General features: G+C 34.9%; 2 protein-coding genes and 1 long non-coding RNA gene across 11 annotated transcripts in view; 2 read left to right on the top strand and 1 right to left on the bottom strand.

Annotated features, from left to right (window-relative positions):
- Positions 1-5,412: 5,412 nt before the first annotated feature.
- The window catches only part of LOC112747503 (disease resistance protein RGA2-like), an 84,777-nt gene continuing 62,943 nt past the window's right edge, over positions 5,413-27,246 (bottom strand). The window contains exons 2-3 of the transcript XR_011872664.1: positions 5,901-6,089; positions 5,413-5,814 (exon numbers count right to left, since the gene is read on the bottom strand). The gene's annotated coding sequence lies outside the window, so the exon portion shown is untranslated. The remainder of the gene's footprint in view (positions 5,815-5,900; positions 6,090-27,246) is intronic.
- On the top strand, positions 10,204-11,916 carry LOC112747507 (uncharacterized). Its single transcript, XR_011872672.1, has 3 exons — positions 10,204-10,784; positions 10,887-11,030; positions 11,461-11,916. It is a non-coding gene; the product is annotated as an uncharacterized lncRNA (long non-coding RNA).
- Positions 18,380-23,268, top strand: LOC112747508 (putative disease resistance protein RGA3). Of its 9 annotated transcripts, none has more exons than XR_011872670.1 (5): positions 20,225-21,602; positions 21,716-21,863; positions 22,078-22,174; positions 22,382-22,434; positions 22,828-23,268. XR_011872670.1 is itself a non-coding variant. In XM_029293059.2 (4 exons), exons 1-3 carry the CDS (start codon positions 20,225-20,227, stop codon positions 22,389-22,391), a joined length of 1,485 nt encoding a protein of 494 aa, XP_029148892.1. In that variant the 3' UTR covers positions 22,392-22,434; positions 22,828-23,268. The 9 variants fall into 9 exon arrangements, 2 of the variants coding, with proteins under 2 accessions (XP_029148891.1, XP_029148892.1); XR_011872671.1 differs by having other exon boundaries at positions 22,382-22,677; XR_011872667.1 differs by having other exon boundaries at positions 21,716-21,885.

Below are 27,246 nucleotides of genomic sequence, written 5' to 3'. Positions count from 1 at the left end.
AGAATGTACTTAAGAGAAATGTTTAAACTCGCAGCATTACTTGAAAAAAGATTTTTGTGCATGGCTTCTAAGAGGGCACGCAATGCAATGTGAGGAACGAGTTATATTTCTCTTCTTAAAGGAGAAAAACAAAAAACAAGAAATAGAAAAATGTAAAGTTTTTGTATTTTAATGATTTCATCAACAGAATTTGTGCTTTTTTTTTTTTTTTTGAGAAAACTCATAGTGTGTGTGTTTGGAAACTTTGAAGAGATGAAATTGAATTGAATTTTTGAGAAAATTGATGGAATAGAATATAGTCCCCCTTCCATCAAAAGATTGGAAGTTTTTATGAACAACTTTGAAGTTCAATTTTGCCATGTCTAAGAACCTATGCCTAGTACCCTGTTACACAGTAATATATTAGGTCATAGAAAAGAACGGAAACACAAGCCTTATGATAGCAAAGAATATTTTGACATGACTAAAAATGGAAGAGAGACAATATTTGAGCAAAGTAATGTGAAGAATATACCAAAGAAAAAATGAATACTTACATAATGAAGTCCAGAGAAACCCCAAGATTGTGCTAATGTTGCTGCTTTCATTCTCAAATAGTGAACAATAGCTTCAAATATATTGGTGTGAAAATTTTAGATCTTTTGTTTTATTTTGCGGGAATAGAAGATTGTGCAGAGGCTGGTAAGAGATATAATTGGGGTTGCTGATTGAAAACAAATGCTCAGCTAAGCCATGACTGGCTTTTGAATCCACAATAAAAACATTCAGTGTTTTTAGATGTTTCAACTCCCCCATTTTCGGAGGCATTGATACTAATGACCAGCATCCTTCAATGATGAGATGTCTGAGATCTTTCATCTTTGCCAAGTGTTTGGGCAGACGAGTAAGATAGCAACAATGTTCTAGCTTTAGAATTTGCAATTTCTGCAGCTTAGAAACACATTTTGGCAACATTGTAATGTAACTATCATAAATATTCAAGTATCTCAGATGCGAGAGAGTTGAGAAGATGTTGTAAGAAAAAGAAAACAAGAGAAGGAGTTGATTTTACCCCAACATGTATGTTTCTATGAAATAATGATCATGAGAGGTCATGGTGCTTCTATGAAATAGACAGCAAAATGGTTCTTCAAATATGTGAACTTGAATATGAACAACTTTGAAGTTCAATTTTGCCATGTCTAAGAACCCATGCCTAATACCCTGTTACACAGTAACATATTATCTCATAGAACACGAGCCTTATCATAGCTAAGAATAGTTTGCCTTGTTTAAAAAGGGAAGAGAGACAATATTTGAGCAAAGTAATGTGAGGAATATACCAAAGAGTGAATGAATATTTATACAAACATAATGAAGCTCAGAAAAAATCACCAAGACTGGACCCAAATCGAGTTGAAATGCACAATTAATCATCTGAGTGGTAACGTTGTTGCTTTCATTCTCAAATTACTTAACAGAGGGCAATCATATTGCAGTGAGGTATGTTTTCAGATTTTCAATGTTCTATTCACACATTGTGTCACGGCCTAAAATGAGCCATAGCGCTCAGAGAAATAATCCCTTAGCAAATTCCCTTAGCAAGCCTAATAGATTTAAATATAAAATAAGTAAGGTTACAAATATCTTTGATAAATTATCATTTCTAGAATGAATAATTACATATTTTTAACAAACAAACATAAAATAAATATGGATGGATCCTGCTTGTGACATATGGAGTAGATGACGTCAAAGAACTCAACAAAGAATAGATACCCATTGCAGATCATTACTCTTTAATAGAAATACTCACATAATTAAATATTTATTTCTGAAAAATATTTTTTAGAAAAAATGATTAGACAATACATCTATAATTCACATGAGACCATATAAACATTGTTATAAAATAATTTTAGTTAGAAAATAATAATTTATATGAATAAGTGAATCAATAAGAGAGTTCTCATACAGAAATCAAATCAAAAGTTCAAACTTGGACGACTCCACATTTATGGGTAGCCCTTTCCTCTTGTGCAAATCTAAGGCCTACATGTTAGGCTAACAACACCTCTGTTAGCTGGTGTTTGAGTTAGATGCCTCTAAGTTAATGTCATAACTGCCCTTAACTACGTTTTTTCAATACGAACCTTCCAAACCAATTCAAAACATATAGTTTCAAATACAACAAATCTTTAATCTTTCAAATATATATGATATCGAATCAAATCAAATTAGATAATACTTTTTTATCAGAAATCTTTTCAAATCATACTTTTTCAATCATAATTTTTTTTAACATATTTCGCAATTTTAAAGTGAGTACCCCGGCCAACAAATACTTCAATACTTTCAAAGTATATATTCGAATAAAATCAAATATTCTAAAATAATATAAAGTTTCATCAAACATATATATAGTCTCATGTAAAATTTCTAAGATATAAGCTTCATAAAAATAATTATTTAACTATAATAAATTAATTATTCTAATCAAATTAAAGTTGATCAATAACAATTTTATAAATATAATTAAAAACTCCGGATACGTCAACGATTATAAATGTAAAAGCCACCCACCACTTCGTCCTGAGAGACCGAAGAGACTGATCCCGAAGTACCAATTTAAAAGGTAAAAAAGGTTGAAATGAAATCGAACTAAAGAGCATAGAATTTGGACAGAGTTAGTGGCAGCAACTTTCACAGCTACATCGCAAATGTAATAGTAACATCAACCGCTCAATGACAGCACCAATTACTCAAGATAATTTCCAGCAAAATGGGTACAAAAATAGAGCGATAGTACTAAAACAGAGATAAGAATGAAACGGGTGTGGGGCTGAGCAAGATCAAAACAGGTACCGAGACGGTTCATTAGCAGTTGACATCGGTGATGCTCCCCTGACAACGAGCTCCGTTGATCACAACAGCAGACGCGACGATGGTGAACGGCTCCTCCATGGCGACTATGTCTTCCTCCCTTCTCTGGCCAGCTCAAACTCTCCCTGTTCATTCAGCAATGACAGCGGCGGCCTCAACGGCAATGGCTTGTCCGCGACGGAGGCGGCCCCCCCTTCTTCCCTCGTCGCGGTTCTTCCTCCTCCGCGAACCCCCTTCTCTCTAAGAAGCTCCCTCATTCGCTCTCTCAAGCTTAGCAACCGCTCCCTTCGATGATGACCCAGGCAACCGCAGCGACGATGGATGCTTCGGCGACGGCAACGGCAACGAGGCACGGCAGTGCAGGACGGCTCCTCCTTCTCTTTCTCACTCTCGCGTCTTGGTTCTCTTCTCTGTCTCTTTTCCTTTCTTTCATTCTCAGGTGTGTGTGTGTGACTGTGTGTTAGAAGAGGATTAGTATAGACAAATTGGGAAGAGAGAATTCAGGACCTTACACATTGTACACAAGCTCAAAGCTTTCACAGTGTTATAAGTCACTGGAAAATTATTGGTGTGGACATTTAGACCTCAAACCGGTATTGTGCAGAGGCTGGTGATTTTTATGGATTTACGGGAAAGAGATCAACCACATAGAACTAATTATATGGAATGGAATGGAGTGGAAATCTAAATGAGTCAATTTTGTTTCATAAAATCATGTAAAGCAACAAATGTAAGTGGCACAAAATTTATTGAAAATGGAGAGAGAATAGAGGTATATATAGTACACGGTTGTGGTGCTAATCATCTATGCGCACCTTTGATTCAGAGATCTTCAACCATTCTGTCAAACTTTAAATTTTGAAGATCGAAAACGTGCGTAAGACAGGTTAATGTTGCTCTTATTCCCTCCAAATTTGAATTGATCTGTATGCAAGAAGTGAAGTGATCAAGTATTTGAAAGGTGATTAGGAAAAAAGAAAGCAGGAAATGAATTGAAATTACCACAAAAGGTAAGTCTCCGTTGTAGATGCAATGGAATCATGTGGATGTGAGGGATGTGAGCAATGTATGGCCAATCCTCCCGTGTCTCTCTTGCATCGCTTCTCCAACTTGGGAGGGAACCCATGCCATCATCACCACAACTTGACTCCAATCCTTCCATTTCAAGTACCTCCCCGGATTGAAGGAGTGGTAACTTCAAATTGGGGCTGCATGGAATGGTTAATTTGGAAACAAGTGGGAGCATCTCTACTCCTTCGTCCCTTACAATCCTCTCTAACTTTGGCAACTTTAACAGAGTTAGTTCCTTAAAGGCCTTCTCTTCCACTCCATCGTACGAGTCTTCATCGATGCACTTCACATCTTTCATATCAGATACCCAAAAACTTGTCAAATGTGGTAATTTACCAAGTGGAGGAACCTGCTCACAGTTGTTGCAGCCATAGAGTATGACATTAACTAAGCTTGAAAAGATGCTAGTATTTTTGACCCAACCAGGGAATTGTGATCCCTTATAACCTTTAATCCCAAAATTCTTGAGATTAGGGGGAGGCTCAAGGGCTTCAACTACTCTCTCAGCATTAATACATCTTGAATTAGAATCAGAATTCCAAGATAAATATATGCAACTCAGCTGCTTTTTACTCGTCAAATTAGCCTCTTTAGCATCACGTTCACTTTGGACATTCTTGAGTCTTCCTCCAAGCTGTATATCATGTAACTCTGCTAAGCCATGTCTGGATTTTAAATCCTCAATAAAAGTATTCAGTGTTTTTAGATGTTTCAACTCCCCCATTTTTGGAGGCATTGATACTAATGACCAACATCTTTCAATTATGAGATGTCTGAGATCCTTCAACTTTGTCAAGTGTTTGGTGGGCAGACAAGTGAGATAGCGACAATGTTCTAGCTTTTAGTATTTGCAGTTTCTGCAGCCTGGAAACACATTTTGGCAAGGTTGTGATATAGCTATCATAAATATTCAAGTACCTCAAATTTGTTAAACTCTTCAGTGTTGAGAGTTGAGAAGATCTTATATGCAGTGCTCGGAGAGAATTGCAGATTGGCATATCATGTAAAATCAATGTTTGAGTGGTAAGGAAATTTCCCTTTGGCTGATCAAGATTAATAAAGACTCAGCATTCTTGAACGTACTTTGATTTAACTCCTCAAGAAAGCCAGAGTAACTTATATGGTGGACCCGTCTTGATAAATTGATCAAGCTTGCAGACTTATCATAAACTTTACACTCTTCTCCCACTACAGATTGGATAAGTTTAAGGAATAAGTCATGGATCTGGAAAGTGGTGTTTCCATATACATCAGTCCTTACTTCTTGAAAAAAAGATCTCTGGCATAGTTCCTCCCATACTTCGTCAGCAACATCTTCAACCTCCAAATTCCCTCTGGACTTGATTAGTCCATTGGCCATCCAAAGATGAATTAGTTGTTTCTTTGAGATTTGAAAATCTTCAGGATAGATGGCAAAAATGAAAAAACCACAAATTACAGTGTTTTAGGAACCCATAAAATGCTAGTATTTTAATGTAATTAACCACAAATCCACAATAAGCCATCTGAATATAGTATATATAGAAATAGAATCCAATTTGAATCAATATACTATGATGGTACATATTACAGTGTTTTAGGAACCCTAGTCTTTTTTCCATCAAATAAAGTGTATAAAAATAACTGTCCAATACAGTTTCCATCACAAACTAATGTAGAACCACTCATAAATAATTAACAAATAGGTCAACATATTCAAAATATAAAATTCTAAAATGCAATGTTAAGTCAAAAGGACATTAGCAAAAACACAGCAGAGCCAAGTTTTGTTGAGGGGGAGAATATGAGTTGGTTGGGGCTTCCGTGCAATTAACAGCAAAAGGTTTCTTCCAATTTGTGTGATTGTATGTATGCACTCATATACTGCCACCTTATCCTGAACTGAAAAAAGAAGAGAAAAAGCCTCACTGTGGCTGAACAGAAAATATTCATGTTACAGAATGAAGCAAGAGTAAGTTTATGCTTACACGTGGACTATGAAGGCATGAGTGGGCTTGGTACTGTGTTCCTCCCAAATTAATGAGCTAAACATGTGATATCTGAGTGCTAATCATGTTTCTGCTTATGGAGATCTTCAACCATTTTGTCAAATATATTAAAATCTGGAAATTCTGATTTGTTTGACGTCCTCATATTCCATTTGAATTTGGCAATTTCTGTAAAGTATTTCAAACATGAGTACAAGAAGGCAGGGTCATGGACAAAAGAAAAGAAAACAAGAGAAGGAGTTGAATTTACCCCAACATGTAGGTTTCGGTTGCTGCAAGGGAATCAACTGAACGTGTGGAACGTGAGCAATCTTTGGCCAATCTTGCCCTGTCTCTCTCTCGCTGCTCCAGCCCAGCACATTGATGAATTGTGAGGGAACGCAAGTTTGTCAGGTTTCGAAAGCTACTTGAACTGACCTTATCCTTGGAGAGAGACCAATGAATAAGACTTCCAGAGAAGTCATGTCTCCCAACCACTCTGGCAATGAATCCACTTCAACTAGCATCAGAGTTTTGAGGGATGGGATACATTGAAGACCTTCTGGTACTCTACCATTGTCTTCCCGGGCGAAGAATAAAACAGTATGGAGGGAAGTTAGCTTATTCATGTTAGTTGGTAGAGTCGTCAATTCTGGGCAAAAAAAGATATCAAGGGACTCAAGAGAAGTTAGGTGTTCCACAACACTGGACAAGGATTTTAGTCTTACACAACGGAAAATGCTCAATCTTCGAAGAGAACTCAAGCCTTGAAAAACATTCTCTGCCAAGGACTCAAGCTCAACACAACAATCAATAACCAGTTCTTGGACTGAGCTGAGGGTGCCCAGTTCTTGAGGTAACACCTTCAGTTTGGGAAAGCTACTAATCGTGAGATGTTTAACATAACGCATACTCAGAAAGATTTCTTCCGGAAAGGAAGCCACGCCTTCATTGTCAGATTTCAATCCTTCAATTTTAAGTACCTCCACGGATTGAAGGAGTGGCAACTTCATATTGGGGCTGCATGGAATGGTTACTTTGGAAACAAGTGGGAGCATCTCTACTCCTTCGTCCCTTACAATCCTCTCTAACTTTGGCAACTCTATCAAAGTTAGCTCCTTTAGGGACTTAAAGGCCACCTTCTCCTCCACTCCATCATACGAGTCTTCATCAATGCACTTCACATCTTTCATACCATATACATAAAGACTTTCTAAATGTGGTAATTTACCAAGTGGAGGAATCTGCTCGCAGTTGTTGCAGTCAACGAGTATAACATTAACTAAGCTTGAAAACATGCTAGTATTTCTCAACCAACCAGGGAATTGTGATCCCCTATAACCATTAATCCCAAAATTCTTGAGATTAGGGGGAGGCTCAAGGGCTTCAAGTACACTCTCCGGACTAATGCATAATGAATCAGAATTAGAGTCAGATTTCCAAGACAAATATAAATAACTCAGCTTCTTTCTCATCAAATTAGCCTCTCTAGCATCGTGTTCGCTCTGGACATTCTCGAGACCTTTAATGTGTAGTCTTCCACCAAGCTGTAAATCATGTAACTCTGCTAAGCCATGTTTGGCTTTTGAATCCACAATAAAAATATTCAGTGTTTTCAGTTGTTTCAACTCCCTCATTTTTGGAGGCATTTCTACTAATGACCGACATCCTTCAATTAAGAGATGCCTGAGATCCTTCAGCTTCAATATGTGTTTGGCCAGACAAGTAAGTAAATGGCATTGTTCTAGCTTTAGAATTTGCAATTTCTGCAGCCTAGAAACACATTTTGGCAACTTCGTAATGTAACTATTGTAGATATTCAAGTACCTCAAATGTGTTAAACTCTTCAGTGTTGAGAGTTGAGAAGATCTTGTACGCAATGCTCAGAGAGAATTACATAACTGCACTTCAGACAAAACCAATGCTTGATATTGGACGAGGACACTGCTAATTGCTGGATAACGATCAATAAAAGTCCTCAAGGACTTAATATTCTTCAAGGTATTCTGATTTAACTCAGGCAAGCCAGAGTAACTTACATGGTGGACCCTTGTTGACAAATTGGTCAAGCTTGCAGACTCATCATAAGCTTTATACTCTTCTCCCACTATGGAGCGGGCAAGATCAAGGAATAAGTCATGAACCTTGAAGGTGGTGTTTCCATACTTGTCAATCGATATTTCTTGAAAAAATGATCTCTGGAGCAGCTCCTCCCATTGCTGGTTACCAACATCTTCAACGTCCAAATGCCCTTTGGATTTAATTAGTCCATTGGCCATCCAAAGATGAATGAGCTGTTCCTTTGAGATTCGAAAATCTTCAGGATAGAGAGCACAAAAACAAAAGCATTGCCGTGCTGATGGCTTCAAATGAAAATAACTTAGTCTCAAAGCACCCATGACAGCATCAATGTCCCAAAACTTACTTTCCAACACATTGAGCCATTGTTTTTCCTCTTTTTTATTACGCAAAAGGCTTCCAACAACTTTGGATGCAAGGGGATTACCCACACATCTTCTGACGATTTCCTTGCCAATCTCCACCAGCTTTGCAGGCTGCTCCTTGTTTGGATCAAATGCATAGTGTGTGAACAATGACCAATTGTCATCCTTAGGTAATGGCTGTAAGTGATGAGATTGAGTAGGGCATGTTTCCATGGCAGATGCAACAATCTGATCACGTGTTGTGACCAAAATTGAAACACCTTTGGTTTCACTACCTCTAGAATTCAGCACAGACTTCAAGTCCTCCCATTTGTAATTCTCCCACACATCATCTAGAACAAGCAAACACCGTTTGTCCAGCAACACTTGTTGAACTTTGTTTTGCATTGCTTCTAAACTGGAGAGGTTTGGGTTCACTCCGGTGGAGGATTCTATAATGGACTGTAGAATTTTCATCATATTGAAGTTTGTAGAAACACAAACCCAAATTCTCAAATCAAAATGTTGTTTCACCCTGTCATCATTGAAGACCCATCGAGCAAGTGTTGTTTTGCCAAGACCTCCCATACCAACAATGGGATACACAGAGAGGCCATCAATGCTACTAGCATGCTCTGTGAGAAAGTCTACAATCTTGTGTTTATCTTGGTCTCTTCCATACATCTGGTGCTCAGTGATGGCAGAACTAGTTTGCCGGAGATCATCATCTTCTTGTTGCCTCTGTCTGACTCCCAGAGGCAGCTGAAACCTTCTCCTATCATCATCTATAAGCTGGAACCTCTTGACCATGTCTTTCATCCTCTTGCTGATAGCATGACGAAACAAAATAGTCTTGGGATGGAAGCGGGCTAACCACCCTTCACTTTGAAGTCGGTTGGATTCCATTGAACATTCTTCCAAGATATCTTCCAGCACGTGCATGGCATCCGAAAGCTTATTCAGCCAGTCCTTCATGCCATGGCTTGTAAATTGCTCCTCTGCAGCATCTTGGAATAACGCACGGATTGCACTGAGATTTTCAGACAGGTCTTGGATCTGCGAGTCAACACCGGAAAGTGCTGCAATCTCATTCTGGACAAAAGTGTTCAAGTTTCCAATGAGAATTCCAAGCAAAGCATCAGTTGCCATTTTCAGTGGTAAATGAAGAAAGTAGTTTGTGGTATAATGGTGATTAATAATCTTACTGCTGCTGCCAATGTGAAGGCGTTTCCTTGCAGGTTGAAGACATTGACTAAACAAACCACTAATAAGTGAAGTTAAATGGGTCCTACAGCATGTGACTGTAGTCTTGAGCATAGTTGTCCAGTCAGGTTATTGAATTTTTGGATTATTGGTTCAATAATAGGTAATTACTGATCCAACTAATTGATTCGATGTCATGTAAATAAAAAATAAAAAAATAATTAAAATTTAAAATTAAAATTTAAAATATATATTTTTATTAATATTTTAAAAATATTTAATTATTTTAAAATAATATAAAATAGAAATAATAAATATTTTATTATTTTTATTTTATTGTAAATATTTTTATTTTTTTATATTAAAATAATAATTATTTTTAAATTTTAATAATTTATTAATTAGTTTATATTTACTATATTATTATATATTATAAATATTTATTAAAAAAGAATATTAATAAATATTATATAATTATAAAAAAATAAGTGAATTTATAATTATTATTAAATAAAAATATAATTAATTTAAAAATAAATAAATTTATAATTAAAATTGAAATAAATTAAATAGAAGTAAACTTATTCAAGCAAAGTTACATGGCTTAGCAGAGTTACATGATTTACAGCTTGGAGGAGGACTCCACATTAAAGGCCTTGAGAATGTCCTGAGTGAATGCGATGCTAGAGAGGCTAATTTGATGAGTAAGAAGGAGCTGAGTTGCCTATATTTGTCTTAGAATTCTGATTCTAATTCAATATGTATTAATCCTGAAAGAGTACTTGAAGCCCTTGAGCCTCCCCCTAATCTCAAGAATTTCGGAATTCAAGGTTACAGGGGATTGCAATTTCCTAGTTGGATGGGAAATACTAGCATTTTTTCAAGCTGAGTTAATGTTATACTCTTTGATTTCAGAAACTGTGAGCAGATTCCTCCAATTGGTAAATTACCACATTTAACAAGTCTTTATGTATAGGGAATGAAAGATGTGAAGTACATCGATGAAGACTCATATGATGGAGTGGAGGAGAAGGCCTTTTAAGTCCCTAAAGAAACTAAATTTGTTAGAGTTGCCAAAGTTAGAGAGGATTGTAAGGGACGAAGGAGTAGAGATGCTCCCACTTGTTTCGGAATTAATGATTTCATGCAGCCCCAATTTGAAGTTGCCACTCCTTCAATCTGTGGAGTTACTTGTAATTGAAGGATTGGAGTCAACCTGTGGTGATGATGGCATGGGAACAGAGACTTGCATTTTGCGGTAAAGCAATTCACTTCAGTTCCTTTGTTCCTTTCTTTATCACTGCTCAATTTGTGTTTTTTCTAATCGCCTTTCAAATAATTGGTCACTTCTTGCATGCAGATCTGATGGAATACGATGAAGATTAATACTCGTTCTCGATCTCTAAAATTTGAGTTTGACCAAATTGTTGAAGATCTCTAAATCAAAAGTGCACATGTAGATGTAGCAAGCAACGAAGCATCAGATGATTAGCATCACAACCGTGTACTATATATCTCTCCATTCTCTCTTTATTTTTAATACAGTCTGTGCCACTTATATTTCTTACATCATTTGTTCCTTTTTTACATGATTTTATAAAACAAAATTACATGTTTTTATTGTGTATTTGTTTCAACTAGCAACTACAATCAGCATTCATCTATTATCTAAGTATATTCCTCGCATTACTTCGTTCAAATAATGTGTCTCTTCCTTTTTTAAACAAAGCAAAATATTCTTTACTAATGATAAAGTTTGTGTTTCCACACGAATATAACCCTCTTTAATATGACCAATTATGGCAAAATTGAACTTCAACGTTGTTCATAAAACTTGCATCCATTTGTAGCATGATACTGTTTGGCTTATTCTACAACCTGAAAATTCTATGTTCAGTCATACTGAGACATCTCTTCATTTTTTTTCATTGAAGCCGAGGTTGCAGCGTAGGCATGAGTGCATACAAATCACACTTGAAGAAGAAAGTAGTTTTCCGGTTCTGTCAAGATTCCCAACTTGCTTGACCTTTCATATTCAAGTTCACATATTTGAAGAAGTGTTTTGCTGTTAGTTTTGCATTGAAGTACCACCTCATATTCTGCCCCTCAAGCAAAGTGGCTCTGGTGTGTGTTTTCCATTGACCTTATGAGACAACATACTACGTTGGAACTTTAGCTAATTTCATATTCGTTTAACTATTTACTCATGAAATAAAGAATACATTATATTTTGTAATCATTTGTAGTCAAGGGACGGAGCTTAGTTAAGACAAGGGGGGCACGGCCCCCAAACTTTTATTAAAAAAATTAGTGGTACTTTTTCAGAAAATAAAAAATAGTTCAGTTGGCTCAAATACTTTACTATGACTTAAAATATCAAAGTTTAATCTTCATCTCTTGCTTTTATTGCACAATAGTTTTTAGTTTTAAACATTCAAACCTTGTTGGATTTGGACTGAACTGAGTGTATTCGCATTTCGCAGCTCTCTATTCAATAAGTAACATTCTTTCTATCTTTGAGTTTAAATATAAAAAATTAGGTATTTTTTATTTATGTAATTTAATATTATTATATATTTTACTTTTTATTTAATTTAATTTTTTATATGATAAAAAATATTAGAATATTCAATAAGTATTGATATTATTGTATTTATATAAATTGATAAAAAAAATTTAATAAATATTATAAATTTTAATATTTATTCTTCTAATTTTTTTTACATATTTTACAGGATATATATTTAAATTTTTATATAAAATAATCATGAAAAATCAAAGAATTGATGATTTTTAAGAAGAAGGCTAATATTTAAAAAGGAGAACATATAATTTTTACAATATCAACCCCTGTAGATAGTTCTTCTACTTTAATGAATCACGAAGAAAGTGAGATACAACCTTCAAATGTTTAAAGAGTTGCATCTGATGAGTTTGACATTAATTCTTTAGAACGAGACATTGAAAAACGGCTTTAAATTTGGCAATGTCACCCAAATCAGAGAGATGAGGTTAGACGAACTTATCTTAAATGGGGTCCATATAAAAAACATTTTGACAGGACTTATGAGAATGGTCATGGGCCAACGTCACCATTCCTCCTGTTGCGGTTTTCTGCCGGAGCTCGATTCTGGATCTCAGGCCAACGTCACCATTCTTCCCAGGTATTTTCCTAAAGATTTTCAAATTTGTCGTTTACTCTTCTCATTCTATTGTTATAAATAATATTTTAATTGTGAAATCATTGCAAGTAGCACAGGTTTTATAACATGTTTTATTCTAATTGTTGCTACTCATAGCTAATTAATAGGAAAAAATCCGTATAATTTGTTGTAATTGTTTGCTATGTAGGATGAAAATGAAATCTTTTGCATCTATCTATCTATCTATCTAAAAGCTAATACCAACTCTCTCCACAATGAGTTTAAGCCATCTTTTCTTTGCTAATGATGCCACATCAGCAATTTTAATGACTTGGCAAAAGATGAAAATCTACCCATCACTATTTAGTAAAATATTTTTAAAAAATTAAAACAAAAAACTCTTATCTATTATTATTCAATTGAAACATCAAGTACTAATTAAATACAATAAACATACATTAAAAGTGTCATAATAATAATAATTATAAAAATTTTCAGTTACAAATATTCAAATTCTACAACTTATACATATTAAGACTCTTACTACTCTTCATTTCTTAATCTCTCATACTAATTGTCAAAAATTCCTTAAATTTAATATAATATCCACAATGAGTTTAAACCGTCTTTTCTTTGCTAATGATGCCACATCAACAATTCTAATGACTTGGCAAAAGATGAAAATCAACCAATCACTATTTAGTAAAATATTTTAAAATAATTAAAACAAAAAACTCTTATCTATTATTATTCAATTAAAACATCAAATATTAATTAAATGCAATAAATATGCATACATTAAAAGTGTCATAATAATAATAATTATAAAAAATTTCAGTTACAAATATTCAAATTATACAACTTATACATATTAACACTTTTACTACTCTTTATTTCTTAATCTCTCATACTAATCGTCAAAAATTCCTTAAATTTAATATAACATTTTTATATGTTTTTCATTTTCATTCATTTATTTTTTTAATTATTTAGTATATTTACAAACAAAAAAACTACAAGAAAATACAAAGTGTAGCCATTAATGTAAATCAAAAAATAAAAAAAAATGAAAATACAGTTTTGTATAACTCTAATATAAATAACCTATGTCTTTTTTGAAAATAAATAAATTCAAAATCTATTTATAATATGTTCTCTAAAATATTTTTAATATAACATTTATTAAAATATACTATATAGTATAAATAATCTACCTCTCCGCGCATTGCGCGGGTCTCACTCTAGTTAATGGCAAAGACGGAAGTTGCATGTAACACACAAACATGGTAGGAGCATGTAAGAATTCACCTCTAATCATATATGTATATATGCATACTCACATGGAAGACTTATGTTTACCAAGGTCTGCTTAAAAATACTAAAAAATTGTCACAACCACCCACCAAATGCCTCTGTTCTTGAAACGTAGGCCTACCCCAATCATTTTTTTATTCTTCTAATTTGTTTTCTAATGGCTGGTTCTTTGGGAGTAATGAGCACGAGATTCCAAAACTATGTTAAAGTGATTCAAATTGCAATTTGTGAACTTGCATGTTCATCGCATTCACATTCTCACTCAAAAACAGTTTCTTAACATAGTAGATCTATCCACCTTCCTCACCAGTCTCTTTAAGCTCAGAAACCTAGTAGTGCACGTTGTCAACTTGCATGTGCATAGCATTCAGTCCAATATCTGAGCTTTCATTCGTTCTAGCTTTTCAAATGGCTGAATCTCTACTTCAAATGGTTATTGAAAACTTGCAAGCTTTTGCTCAGGACGAGCTTGCAACTCTTTGGGGCGTCCACTCGCAGATTCAAGAGCTGTCAGGGAACCTTGCTGCAATCCACGCAGTGCTCCAAGATGCTGAAGAGAAGCAGATCAGAGAGCGTGCTGTGAAGCTTTGGCTGCAGAAGCTTTCAGATGCAGCACACGTGCTTGATGATATCTTAGATGAATGTTCAATAGAGTCCAACCGTCTACACAGTGAGCAGTGCTTAACGCAGTGCTTAACTCGTCTTGATCCTGTGACGATTATGTTTCGTCGAGACATCGGTAAGAGGATGAAAGAGATGGTTGACAGGTTTCGTCAAATTGATGAAGAAAGGAGAAGGTTTGAGTTGCGTGGAAGAGTTCCAGAGAGGCAACAAGAAGATGAAGCATGGCGCCAGACATGTTCTGTTATCACTGAGCACAATATCTATGGAAGGGAGCAAAACACACAAAATATTGTGGAGTTTCTTTCAAGGAGTGCTGATAGCAGTAACGACCTCTCTGTTTATCCAATTGTTGGCATGGGGGGCCTTGGAAAAACAACACTTGTCCGATGGGTTTACAATGACAACAAGGTAATTGAACATTTCGATCTGAGAATTTGGGTTTGTGTTTCCACTGAATTCAATACCATGAGAATTCTAGAGTCCATTGTGGAATCTACAAGTGGACATAACCCAAACCTCTCTACTTTAGAAGCAATGAAAAACAAAGTCCAAGAAATGCTGCTAGGCAAAAGGTATTTACTTGTTCTAGACGATGTGTGGAGCACGGACAAATGGGAGGACTTGAAGTCTGTTTTGCTTTGCGGAGGTGGAACAAAAGGTGCTGCAGTTTTGGTTACTACCCGAGTTGAGAGTGTTGCATCTGTCATGGGAACATGCCCTGCTCATCACTTGTCACCATTATCCGAGGATGACAATTGGTTATTGTTCAAATACCATGCATTTGGATCAAACAAAGTGGAGCGCACAGAGCTTGTGGCAATAGGCAAGGAGATTGTAAAGAAATGTGGTTGTTCCCCTCTTGCATCTAAAGCACTTGGAAGCCTTTTGCGCAATAAAAAAGAGGAAATACAGTGGGTGAATGTATTGGAAAGTAAGTTTTGGGACATACTTGAGGATGATGCTATTATTGTACGTGCTTTGAAAATCAGCTACTTCCATTTGAAGTTGTCATTAAGACAATGCTTTGCTTTTTGTGCCATTTTCCCCCAAGATTTTTCGAATGGAAAAGCAGCAACTTATTCATCTTTGGATGGCCAATGGTTTGATCAAATCCAAAGGTAAGTTGGAGATTGAGGATGTTGGTAATGTGGCTTGGGAGGAATTATGCCAGAGATCATTTTTCCAAGAAGTTGAGATTGATGAATTGGCAAGAACTACCTTCAAGATGCATGATTTATTTCATGAACTTGCCCAATCCATAATGGGAAAAGAGTGCAGAGTTTATGATGAGTCTGCAAGCTTGACCAATTTGTCTACAAGGGTCCACCATGTCACTTGTTTAAAACCAGAGATGGAGGTAAACAAGGATCCCTTCAAGAAAGTTGAATCCTTGAGGAGTATGATTAATCTTCGTCCATTTGAGTATCATCTGTAAGGGGTATGATGTAGAAATAGAGAAGAATTAATCAATCAGAGAGAATTTAGAGAGAATTAAGAGGGAGAGAGATAATTCCATGAAAGGAATTCCAGAAAAGGAACTATATTCATTACTCAATTCATGATTACAATTACCTTTCTACTATATCTATTTATAGTAATTCAAATACTAATAAAACTATCCTAATTGGGCCTTGGTCTATCTTGGCCTATATTTTACTAGTTACATTACATTCCCCTTAACGACAATCTTGCCCTCAAGGTTGCTAAAAAAATTATAAACCCTAACTACAATTAATAAAAGTAACAATTAATTTTAGGAAAAGTATAGGTAAACAATGAAAATATTAAACAATGTAAACAATAGATATATCGGATGTTTATTTTACTAGTGTACGGATGGTTATTTTAATATTAAAATTAGAAGTTTAATTTGGAGGTGTAGTGTGTTTTTATTTGATTGGTGGTTGTTCACATTGTTCAACAAAGTCATTGTCCCCCTAGCATTCCCCTTAATTTTAAAGTAATATTTTTTTTATGGGGAGTGCTAGGGGGACAATGATATTGGTGAACAATATGAACAACGGGCCCTAAAAATTAGCCCAATTAGCTTATTAACATAGGTATATTTGTAAACACTCCCTTTCTTAAATACTAATTTTAATTATCTTAATTACTAGTATCGTAATCATCCCATTCACACCCCCTTCTTTGATCCAACTGGAAAAATCTTTCCCCTTCTCTACCTTTGACTCAATATTAATTATTATTATTATTATTATTTTATAATACTACATTTTAAATATTTTTCTAAACGAAATAGAATGCAATGTTGAAACTTTAAACTAACATGCTAAATAAATTTAAACTTTAGAGTAATACGTTAAATCAATTTCTAAAAATAATTTTAGTTGAATATTTTAGTTCTTAGAAAAATTAATTATCAAATTTGCTTTTCTATTTTTTTTCTATTAGACAAATCAATTAATAGATTTTTAAAAAAATTAAATATTTGAATTAAAGTAATATACGTTCTTTTCTTCTTCAATTTAGATACAATCACACTATAAACGAATCACTATAAAATTTAATTCAAATGGGATAATTGAATAATAATTTAATTCAAATGGGATAATTGAATCACTATAAAATTTAATTCAAATGGGATAATTGAATAATAATTATAGTTCGTTATTTTAATCTACCATAATTTAGCTTTTTATGTATTTATATAAGTACATGATAATTAATTGATACGAATAACCAAACACCCATTTGATAATGAAAATAATCATTCGCATACCTATAAAACTAAACATCTAGTATAATTTAATTGTATCTACTTGAATCTAATACTAACAACCAAACATCCACTTAACAATAAAAATAACTATCTGTATATCTAGTAAAATGAACATTTAGCATAATTGAATTGTATCTACTTAACTCTAATACTAACAACCAAACATATACTTAACAATAAAAATAACCATCCTTATATAAAAAAATGAACTTCTAACATAATTTAATTGAACTGAATGGATGAACAATATTATGTTCCAAATCTCTCGTATTCTTCCAATTGGTGACAGAACTAGAACAATAAAAGAAACTAAATATAAATCACAATATTAGTGACATGAAAAAAATAATAATAATGAAAACCAATCTATTGATGTACAAGTTCAAGTTCATTCTTGGCAGAAGCTACTGCTGCAGGCCTGTGGGGTTTTGGAATTGAGAATAACATCAAAAAAAATTTACAAAAATACCTAACAACAAAAAGAGTTTCAATATGCAGAATGTTATAAGCAGGACGATCCAATATGCTTCCAATGAAATTGTGCTCCATTAAGATGGTTGTGATATGTGCAGACCTTGGACTGCAGGGGCTGCACAAGACGTGATAACAGTAACCAACGCTGGGCTGCACGGTGCAAGGGTTGACGGGTGTAATGAAAAAAAAAATTTTATCCACCTTGGGTGCTGCCGGACGTTGGAGCAAGGAGGCCTGCGTGGGTTGTGGGTCAGCCTTCTTTGTTGGGAAGCAAGAGATAGGAGATATGGTTAGAATATGAAAGGTGTGCTGGTTTTCAGGTTGGTATAATTAAATGGTTATTAGTATAATTAAATCCATTTTGACTTATCCTTTTAAATTTTGAAAAATGGTTACTAGTATAATTAAATTAATTATATCATTACTTAAATTTATGATTAATTTACATTTATAACCCTATTGTTTATATTGTTCATTGTGATTATTGTTCTCCTATACTTTTCCTTTTTTTATTTCTATTCTACTGTCTAAAATAGAAATAACCTCCAGGATCCCATTGTTTAAAAAAAACTAGGTCCTCCATCTTTTTAAAATAGTTTTTGGTAGGCCTAAATCTATTTGTTGATGTGAATTGGACTCTTGTTGAAGAGAGGGCACCATCCCAAAACAGCCACCACTCATCTCTTGACCACTCTGCATCTCCGCCGTCTGCTTTGCCTGGGTAGGCTCCTGTGCTGCTGCTTGGTCCATCGCCACCCACGGAGACAACACCTCGTCCCGCTTCTTCTCTGTGCTGCATCTATGCTCGCGGTCCCATGGAAAAACCGCCACCGTGAGTGGTGGTGGTTTGGCCACGATTGAGGGAACACAACGAAACAGAACGCCTCTTCTAACCTTCGCCGCTTCGTCAACTCGGGTCGTCGCGAGCTTTGCCTTCGCGGAGGCGCCGCTTGCTACCACCGCGTCGTTCGTCTTCCGTGGTCTTGGTTCTGGTGCGGGCTTTCTTGCAGCTGCTCCGCCTCTGACCCCCGCGTCCGTAAACCTGCAAGGCGGCTTTGGTGTCGGTTCCCGATCCCATAGATCTGTGTCATCCACCTTCCCCTTCGCGACGGCGCCGTCCTCGGCGCCACTGTTGGCCTTGCTGAGCCTGCCGTCACTACTCCGAGCGGTTCTGTCGACGTGGACGTCGTCGTCCTCCACAACGGTTGCTGTTTCCCTCCACGTACGATCGCTGGCGTTCAGAGGTCGCGGTCCGGCATTCAGGGAGGTCGTTTCTTGAATCTGAAGCTCCCTTCGCAGATCTGGAAGTGCTGTTGTTGATGCTGAAAACTGTTGTTGAGGTATTGAATTAGATAGTTGAATTCTTGAGGATGTAAAATCTGTATCCGCAGTCTGTAATTTCGCTTGATCTTGACTTTGGATTGATGATTCTGCTTCTGAATTTCTGATTTCCTGTTCTGTTGATGATTTTTCTGTGGTGTCTACTATGGAATTCTGGATTTGAATTTTTGCTTGAAATGCGGATTCTGGACTTTGATACAGTGATTGATAGGAAATTTTTGTTGATGAACTTTTCTGGATCTGGTGCTGAGCTGATAATTTTGGCTTTGAAATTTCTGAAAATGGATTGCTCCAGCGTTCTTCATAATACTTTACCAAATAAAATGCATCAGAAAGAGTTTTAGGATCATCAAAGATAATTTCTCTATGGATATAAGTTTCCAATCCATTGAGAAATGTCTTCAATATTTCAGCATCATTCAAATTTACTCTTTGAACATAACCCAAAAAGACAGTAAAATATTCAGCTACACTTCCAATTTGTTCCATTGGAGGTGAGATCGCCAAACCACCAAGAAAATGGAAAAATGGTGGTCAATGAGAGCACCAATGTAAGGGGTATGATGTAGGAATAGAGAAGAATTAATCAATCAGAGAGAATTTAGAGAGAATTAAGAGGGAGAGAGATAATTCCATGAAAGGAATTCCAAAAAAGGAACTATATTCATTACTCAATTCATGATTACAATTACCTTTCTACTATATCTATTTATAGTAATTCAAATACTAATAAAACTATCCTAATTGGGCCTTGGTCTATCTTGGCCTATATTTTACTCGTTACATCATCGCAATCTTAATGGGTTGCCACCATTCAATTCTCTCCGTGCACTACGTACAAATGCTTCTCAACTCTCAGCACCGAAGAGTTTAACGCATTTGAGGTACCTGAATCTGCGTAGCAGCTGTATCACAACACTGCCTGAATGTGTTTCGAGGTTACAAAAATTGCAGATTCTGAAGTTAGAAGACTGTCTAGATCTTTCTTGTTTGCCCAAACACTTAACACAATTGAAGGATCTTAGACATCTCCTAATTGAAGAATGTTCTTCATTAGTAGAGATGCCTCCGAATATTGGCGACTTGAAATGTTTGAGAACATTGAATCTTTTTATTGTGGATAAAAAGGAAGGGCATGGGTTATCAGAGTTGCGTGATTTACAGCTTGGAGGCAAACTACACATCAAGGGGCTTGAAAATGTCATAAATGAGGGTGATGCTAGAGATGCTAATTTGAGTGCTAAGAAGAACTTGGAAAACTTATACCTGTCATGGGACTCCTCTGATTCAAGGTGTGGTGCCAATGCTGAGAGAATACTTGAAGCCCTTGAGCCTCCCTCCAATCTCAAGAGTTTTGGGATGAATGATTACCCCGGAGTAGAGTTGCCTAGCTGGATGCAAAATACTTCAATTCTTTCCAGCTTAGTTATGGTGATACTCTGTGATTGCAAGAACTGCAAGCACCTTCCTCCGCTGGGTAAATTACCACATTTAACTGTTCTTTATGTATCTGGAATGAAAGATGTGAAGTACATTGATGATGACTCTTATGATGGCGTGGATGAGAAGGCTTTTAAGTCGTTGAAGCACCTGACCTTATCGAACCTGCCAAACTTGGAAGGGATGTTACGAGATGAAAGAGTAGAAATGCTTCCAGTTCTTTCTAAATTAAAGGTCTCGTGTGTTCCTAAGATTAAGTTGCCACTCCTTCCATCTCTAGAGTACATTTGGATTGAAGGAACAGGGTCAGACTCTGATCATAGTGATAGTGAAGGTATGGCTTCCATCCTAGAGGCAATTGGGCAGAATATGCAGCATGTCAAGACCCTCTGCATTTCAAGCTTCGATAAACTCAAGGCATTACCCCATGAATTAAGCAGCCTCAGCTCGCTACAAAAGTTAGAAATTTATGGTGGTGATGAACTTGAATCATTTTCGAAGAATGTGGTGCAAGGTCTGTGTTCTCTGCAAAGTTTGACAATTCATTCGTGTAAGAAGCTCAGATCCTTGCCTGAAGGTGTGGGACATCTAACTCGTCTGGAGAGCCTTGATATCATGATTTGTCCAAAGCTGGTGACTCTACCGAGTAGCATGAATAAATTAGTTTCGCTTCGTCGAGTTTGCATTGCTCATTGTGATACATTGCCAGAAGGCTTACAACATGTGCCTTCCCTCCAAAGTTTGGAAGTATATGAATCAAATTCAATTCCTGAGTGGTTGGGGGAAATAACTTCTCTTCAAAAGTTAGAACTCACCCGGGTGAGGTTAAGGTCACTGCCCAGTAGCTTCCGAAACCTGACAAACTTGCGTGAGCTATCTATTGATGGGTGCCATAAGGAGCTGCAGAAGCGATGCACCAGATTAACAGGACAGGATTGGCAAGCCATTGCTCACATCCCACAATTCAAACTGGTTCCCATTCATGAAGAAACATTTTCTGGTATCAATTCATCCCTTTATTCTGTTTTTACCATTAATTTATGTTTGTGTCCAAACTGTTCGTGTGAATTATTGTCTCACCTTTCATAACTATAACTTAATCAATGTGAGTAGATAAAATCAGATCCATCCAAATGGAGATCATGGCAGCTAAGAAGAGATCGACGTCGTCGTCATTTCTATACATTTGACCATCTGGTTGATAGGCTCTTTTATTGGTACTAAATGTGAAAATGGATGATGATTGAACCCTGATCATGAGGTCAGAAACATTGGATGGAATGGTTAGCATTGAATTCCATCGCTCTCTCACACTCTGTGTAAAACTGTAAATAGAACTCCAGATAGATATTAGTACTCTTATCTGTTGCATTTTTATCATCCTGTTATTAATGTGATCAAATTCCATTTTGTTTTTGTTTTGTTTTAACGCAATTAACTCTTATGACGGATATATGATTTTTTGACATCAACAGGAACACAGGATGATATCCTTTTTGCCATAAATATGTTGAATCAACAGCCGCTTCCATTTAGGCAAAGCTCAAGAGATGATTTATGGATGGTGTTTGGGTAAGAGATTTTTAACTGATTTATGTGTAAGATCTATTAGAGTCAATATTCAGTTACAGTGCAGAAGAAACATAAATGAATAAAAGAAAATATTGTATTCTTTTCAAAATGAATTTCAATTTAGTTAAAAGTGATATATTTTTTAAAGAACCAATTTATCTGAATAATAGATTACTTCAGTAACATGCTTGAGTTTGTGTATTGCAGATTGCGCTGAATTACATGTTATTCCATTAATCTGGGAGTGCATTCTAATCTTAGTTTAGTTTCCCTCCTTCACTATTAATCCTTAATTTGCTGCTTCTGCTATATATATTCCTCACATTATTTCACTTATATAACGTGTCTTAAGTAACAAAATCACCTTCTGATTCTATACGTTTGTAACTTTTTCCCCATTGCAAACAATTCAAAATACTCATTGCTAGGATAAGACGTGTGTGATATCTTCAATCATATGACCCTCTTTTACATGACCAAATATTCTAGCAGAACTTTTCCAGGTACAAGAAATTGTATTTCAAAGTTGCCTATAAGATCTACATGCATCCTTCCTTGACCATATTCTTTTCATGTGTTGATGTGTTTTGATTTTTGGATTGTTGATTGATTCCTTACAAGAAAATTACAGATCTTCTTGTTTATTTATTCAGGGGTTCAGCCTATGGGGGGAAATATTGGCACAAGTCATTGCTATCGCGACTTGTGGCCTCATATTTGCAGAATGTGACGTTTTAATCGTAGCATGGTTCCAATTTCCAATCATGGCCTTGCATATTCAACTTCATACGCTTGCAATGCAGCTGGCTTGAAAATTTTTCACATGTTCAACATAGTTTATAGAAATGATCAAGGGGAAACCAATTATTTTCAGTTACAGTCGTGGGTTTCGCAATGATGATAGAGTGATGATAGCTAAAGCAATAGTCAAAAGTTCATAGGATATAGAGAACTTGGGTTATAGCAGGGCTTGGAGTTATACGTTAGTTAGTTTGTTGTTTTTATGATCAAAATAGTAGCAATGACTTCAAATTTGTAATAACATGATGATGTTCTTCTTTTTTCTTTTTAAGATGCATTGTTATTTCTTTGAACGAACAGTTTTATCTTGATTACCAAAAAATCACATAAAATAAATGTCATATACCACAAATTAGAAGTCTGGTATAAATGTATAATGAAGTCAGAAATTCATATGGTTTGAGAATCCAAAGCCATTGATATTTGCTAAGAGGAACATGAGTTCAGCAATCAGGTATTTATAGTGGCGTAAGAGATTAAGACCATAAATTAGAAGTCTAGAAGGATGTATTAGAAGGGACCCAACCAATTATTTTATGAACCACGAAGAATTACTAAGCTTTGAGATTGTGTTTGAAAATGAGTGATATTTTAAATTGGTCTTTAAATTAGTTTTTGATTTAGAATATTAGACAAATTATTCTTTATTAAAACTAGAATGAGACCCGCGCGATGTGCGGGACGGTAAATTAATAATAGTATATAATAAATATTAAAAATTGTTATATTTTGTAGTAATAAATTAAATATGTGTAAATTGAAACTAAATTTTAGGTGTTTTATTTTAAATAATTTGTAGTACAAAAGATTTGGATGTTGGAGTTGTACAAAGTGACATTTTTATTTGGTGGTTTGATTTTTACATTTGTTTTAGTTGATGGACTTAGTCATCTTATGTGACGCTCGTCCTCCTTTTTTTGTTGGTTGTTAGAGTTGGTGCTTTCTTCTTTTTGTCGTAGGTTCTTACGAAGACATGTTCTTTATGAATTGTTGAGTTTGATGCACTTTCTATTATGTTATTTGATTCCATCTTTGTATGTATGTTCTTCTTTCGAAGATGAGTCTTGAACTTGTATAGTTTTCTTTCTCCTTAATCTCTTGATGGGGTGGTGCTTCAATGTCATTATTTTTCTGAACTATCATTAGATTTGAAGCAGTTGTGCCCAATAAATTTTTTGCGTCGCCATCAAATAGTACAAAAGTTGTTGTAACACTTTGATCTAAAACCTTTAATTGAATTCTGAACCTAAAATAAGTATTGGGCTAGCAACTAATAATTTGATAGATGAGATTATGAAAAGTATATAGAGTTATCTTATTGTTGGATATTGTGGTGTTTGATTACATGTGTCACAAATGTAGTTGTTTCTTTTTTTTTTATATACTTTCTTATGACACTTTTTACATTTAATATAGTTCCATCATAATTTGTCCTCAATTTTGTTTATAGTTGCTAAAATTGTGAAGATCTTTTCCTATGTTGAGTTAAGAAATTAACAAAATTAATTAGTGATGACAAACATTATTTTTGGACAAAATAAATAATTAGTGTTGATTAATTATATTTACTTATTAACTAATTGTTTATTATTGCAGGCCAAAATCTGTATTACAGCCCAATTTGAATGGAAAATAAAACAAGGCTAATGGGCTGAATGGTAAGTGTGAATAAAGACAAGCCCAAGTCATTCATCTCAAACAAAATTCATCAAAGAAGCATAGCAAGGCACCAACGGGCTGAAGTAGAGAAGAACCCGATCCAAGCCCGAAATTGTTTTTCAATTTCCCACCATCTTGCTCCAACCAAAGCAACGTTCCTCTCCTCTCTAATCAAGTCACATCAAGACATCAGAAAAGTAAGAAAGAGAAAGAGAAGAAAAGCTTCCTCCATAAGCCAGTAACCAAAGAAGCAAGAAAGAGAAAATCTAAGCTTGAAGCACAGAAGCTAAAGCAGAAAATCTAATCCAAATCAAGCTTAGGTTAAAGGTAATCCATCTCATCTTGCATGCATCAGATCTTCATCCCTTCTTTCCACCTCTCTGCTCTATCCGAAAATGGCATTCAAGGAAAAGTTGATCTCTGTTCTTCACTGCTACAAATCCACGGTCACAAGAGATTCTTGGGGACCAAGTTGCATCTTTATGGTTCAGATTTGGTTGACCATTGGAAGAAAATTCGGTTACTCTTATATGGCTTTCGGCCAAGTTGGAGAAGTCAAAAGCAAAGTTTCCATTGTGAGGTTTAATGGAAAAAAGTGAGACAGTGGGTTGGTGAAGCTCAAGGCTCAAGGTGTTGACCTTGGAAGAAGAACTCAGCCACATGCAATGAGATAAAAGAAGCTTGCTGTTCATTCAGAAAGCAAGGAGAGAAAACCAGTGAATAGAGGTTTTGTTCTGAGAGAGCTCTTTGAAGAAGTTCAACTAACTGGACAGTGTAACCTAATCAAAGGTGCATTCCGCCAGTATGAAGAACTGAATCAGAGGCTTGCTAATCTGGTTTTTCGCATAGCACAGAGGCTGTTGATGAAGTCAATCTCCTTCATGTTTTACAGATTGTAATGTACTTTTCAATGTTTATCGTTCTGTAATTTCTTGTGAGAAAATGCATTGTGAGGAAACTCAAGTAAAAGCCATGAGTGAAAAAAAGGTTGAGTGAAACACTTGAGAGAAAAGTCTAGAGTTATTTTCTGATTTCTTTAGGTGTGTTTATGTCTTGTAACTTGTACCTGTGAGGTATCCCTTTCTTAGTTGGGTTAGCACTAAGAGTGAATAGTTAGGTATTAGCATAGCCAATGTCAAGTTAGGTTAGAACTTGAGTGTGAAAGAATTGGGTCAATCCTGTGTTATTGGTGTATGTAATACTGTTAACTATAGTGAAATTCTTCCATAGTTGTGGAGGAGACTGGATGTAGGTTGCATAGCACAAGGCAACCGAACCAGGATACATGCTGGTGTTAGCTTTTCTCTTCTCTGCTGTGTTCTGTTTTCTGATATTCATGAGACAAAAATAAATTGTCTCATAAATTTCCGCTGCTGAGTTCAAACAGAATCAGAATTGCAAATTTGTTTAAAAGGGTAATAACAGCAACTTAAAAGGAATGCATAGATTCAACCCCCCTTCTCTAAGCCTACCACAACCTTCATCCTATTCCAATATTCAATTTATGTTATCATTAGGTATATGATATTTGAGTAAGTATGAATGTATGATGCATGTTGTAATTTTTTTTTTCATAGCTGATCATCAGATTCTCATTGCAGTTCGAAAATAAATTTTTTTGTGCTAAATTCTTATATATGTGGTTTAAATGGCATGAAATTTAAATACTTATAACGTAAAATTTATTATGATTAATAATATTATTATGACATTTGTAATATGGATGTTTATTACCTTTAGTGAGTTATTTATAAAAATTAATAAATTAATTGTTGCGGTTATAAATTTATTGTATTGTTTATAACGGTAAGATATAATAAATATAGGAACATGAATTCAATGTATTTGGAGGTTACAAATTTATTGGATTCTATTTTTTAGTTTTTTATTTGTATCTAATATGAAAATGTATGTCTAATATCATATTTTTTGGTTCCGTTTTGATACTCTTTTAATAAATTTGTTTTTTTTTTTAGTTTTCAAATATTCTTTTCAAAATATATATTGGTAAAATAAAATAGAATTTGTATTTAATAATAAGTAAAAACTACAATAATAGTTCTTTGTACCTAGTGTTACTTCTAAAAATTAAAATGATTATTTTTTTTACCAAAAATAGAGACTCGAATTCGCGACTAATATGGGAGACTATGCCATTTGAGGTACAACTCATTGGCAAAAATTAAAATGATTATAATAAACATAATTATAATAATAAAATATAATTTTCATTTTTAAACTTTTAAGTTATAAATTAATTGTTGCGGTTATAAATTTATTGTATTGTTTATAAGGGTAAAATATAATAAATATAGGAATATGAATTCAATGTATTTGGAGGTTACAAAGTTATTGGATTCTATATTTTAGTTTTTTATTTGTATATTTTATTTTTTTGCTGATTTGGAAATAATAGTTGATTTGGCAAGAATTGAGTGGTTGATTCTAAAGTTGTGCCAAGTAAGTAATATTGCTGACATGGCATTAGTAGGAGAAAAGAAATGTCTCAAAAGTAATGTGGTGCATGCTTATGTATCTACTTTTATATATTAAGAATAGAAGAATAGATAAGTAGATAATTTAGTTCCACATATTTAAAATTTTCAAATAAT

The sequence above is a fragment of the Arachis hypogaea genome, chromosome 15 (genome assembly GCF_003086295.3).
Source record: "Arachis hypogaea cultivar Tifrunner chromosome 15, arahy.Tifrunner.gnm2.J5K5, whole genome shotgun sequence".
Lineage (NCBI taxonomy): Eukaryota > Viridiplantae > Streptophyta > Magnoliopsida > Fabales > Fabaceae > Arachis > Arachis hypogaea.
This window is presented reverse-complemented; position numbering and strand designations above follow the sequence as displayed.

What these genes read in the sequence shown, in the direction of transcription:
- LOC112747508 (XM_029293058.2), top strand. Translation starts at nt 20,225, where the DNA reads ATGCCTCCGAATATTGGCGACTTGAAATGTTTGAGAACATTGAATCTT. An exon ending in TCATGAAGAAACATTTTCTG is followed by an intron (nt 21,603 to 22,077) that starts GTATCAATTCAT and finishes TGACATCAACAG; the next exon opens with GAACACAGGATGATATCCTT. An exon ending in GATTTATGGATGGTGTTTGG is followed by an intron (nt 22,175 to 22,827) that starts GTAAGAGATTTT and finishes TTATTTATTCAG; the next exon opens with GGGTTCAGCCTATGGGGGGA.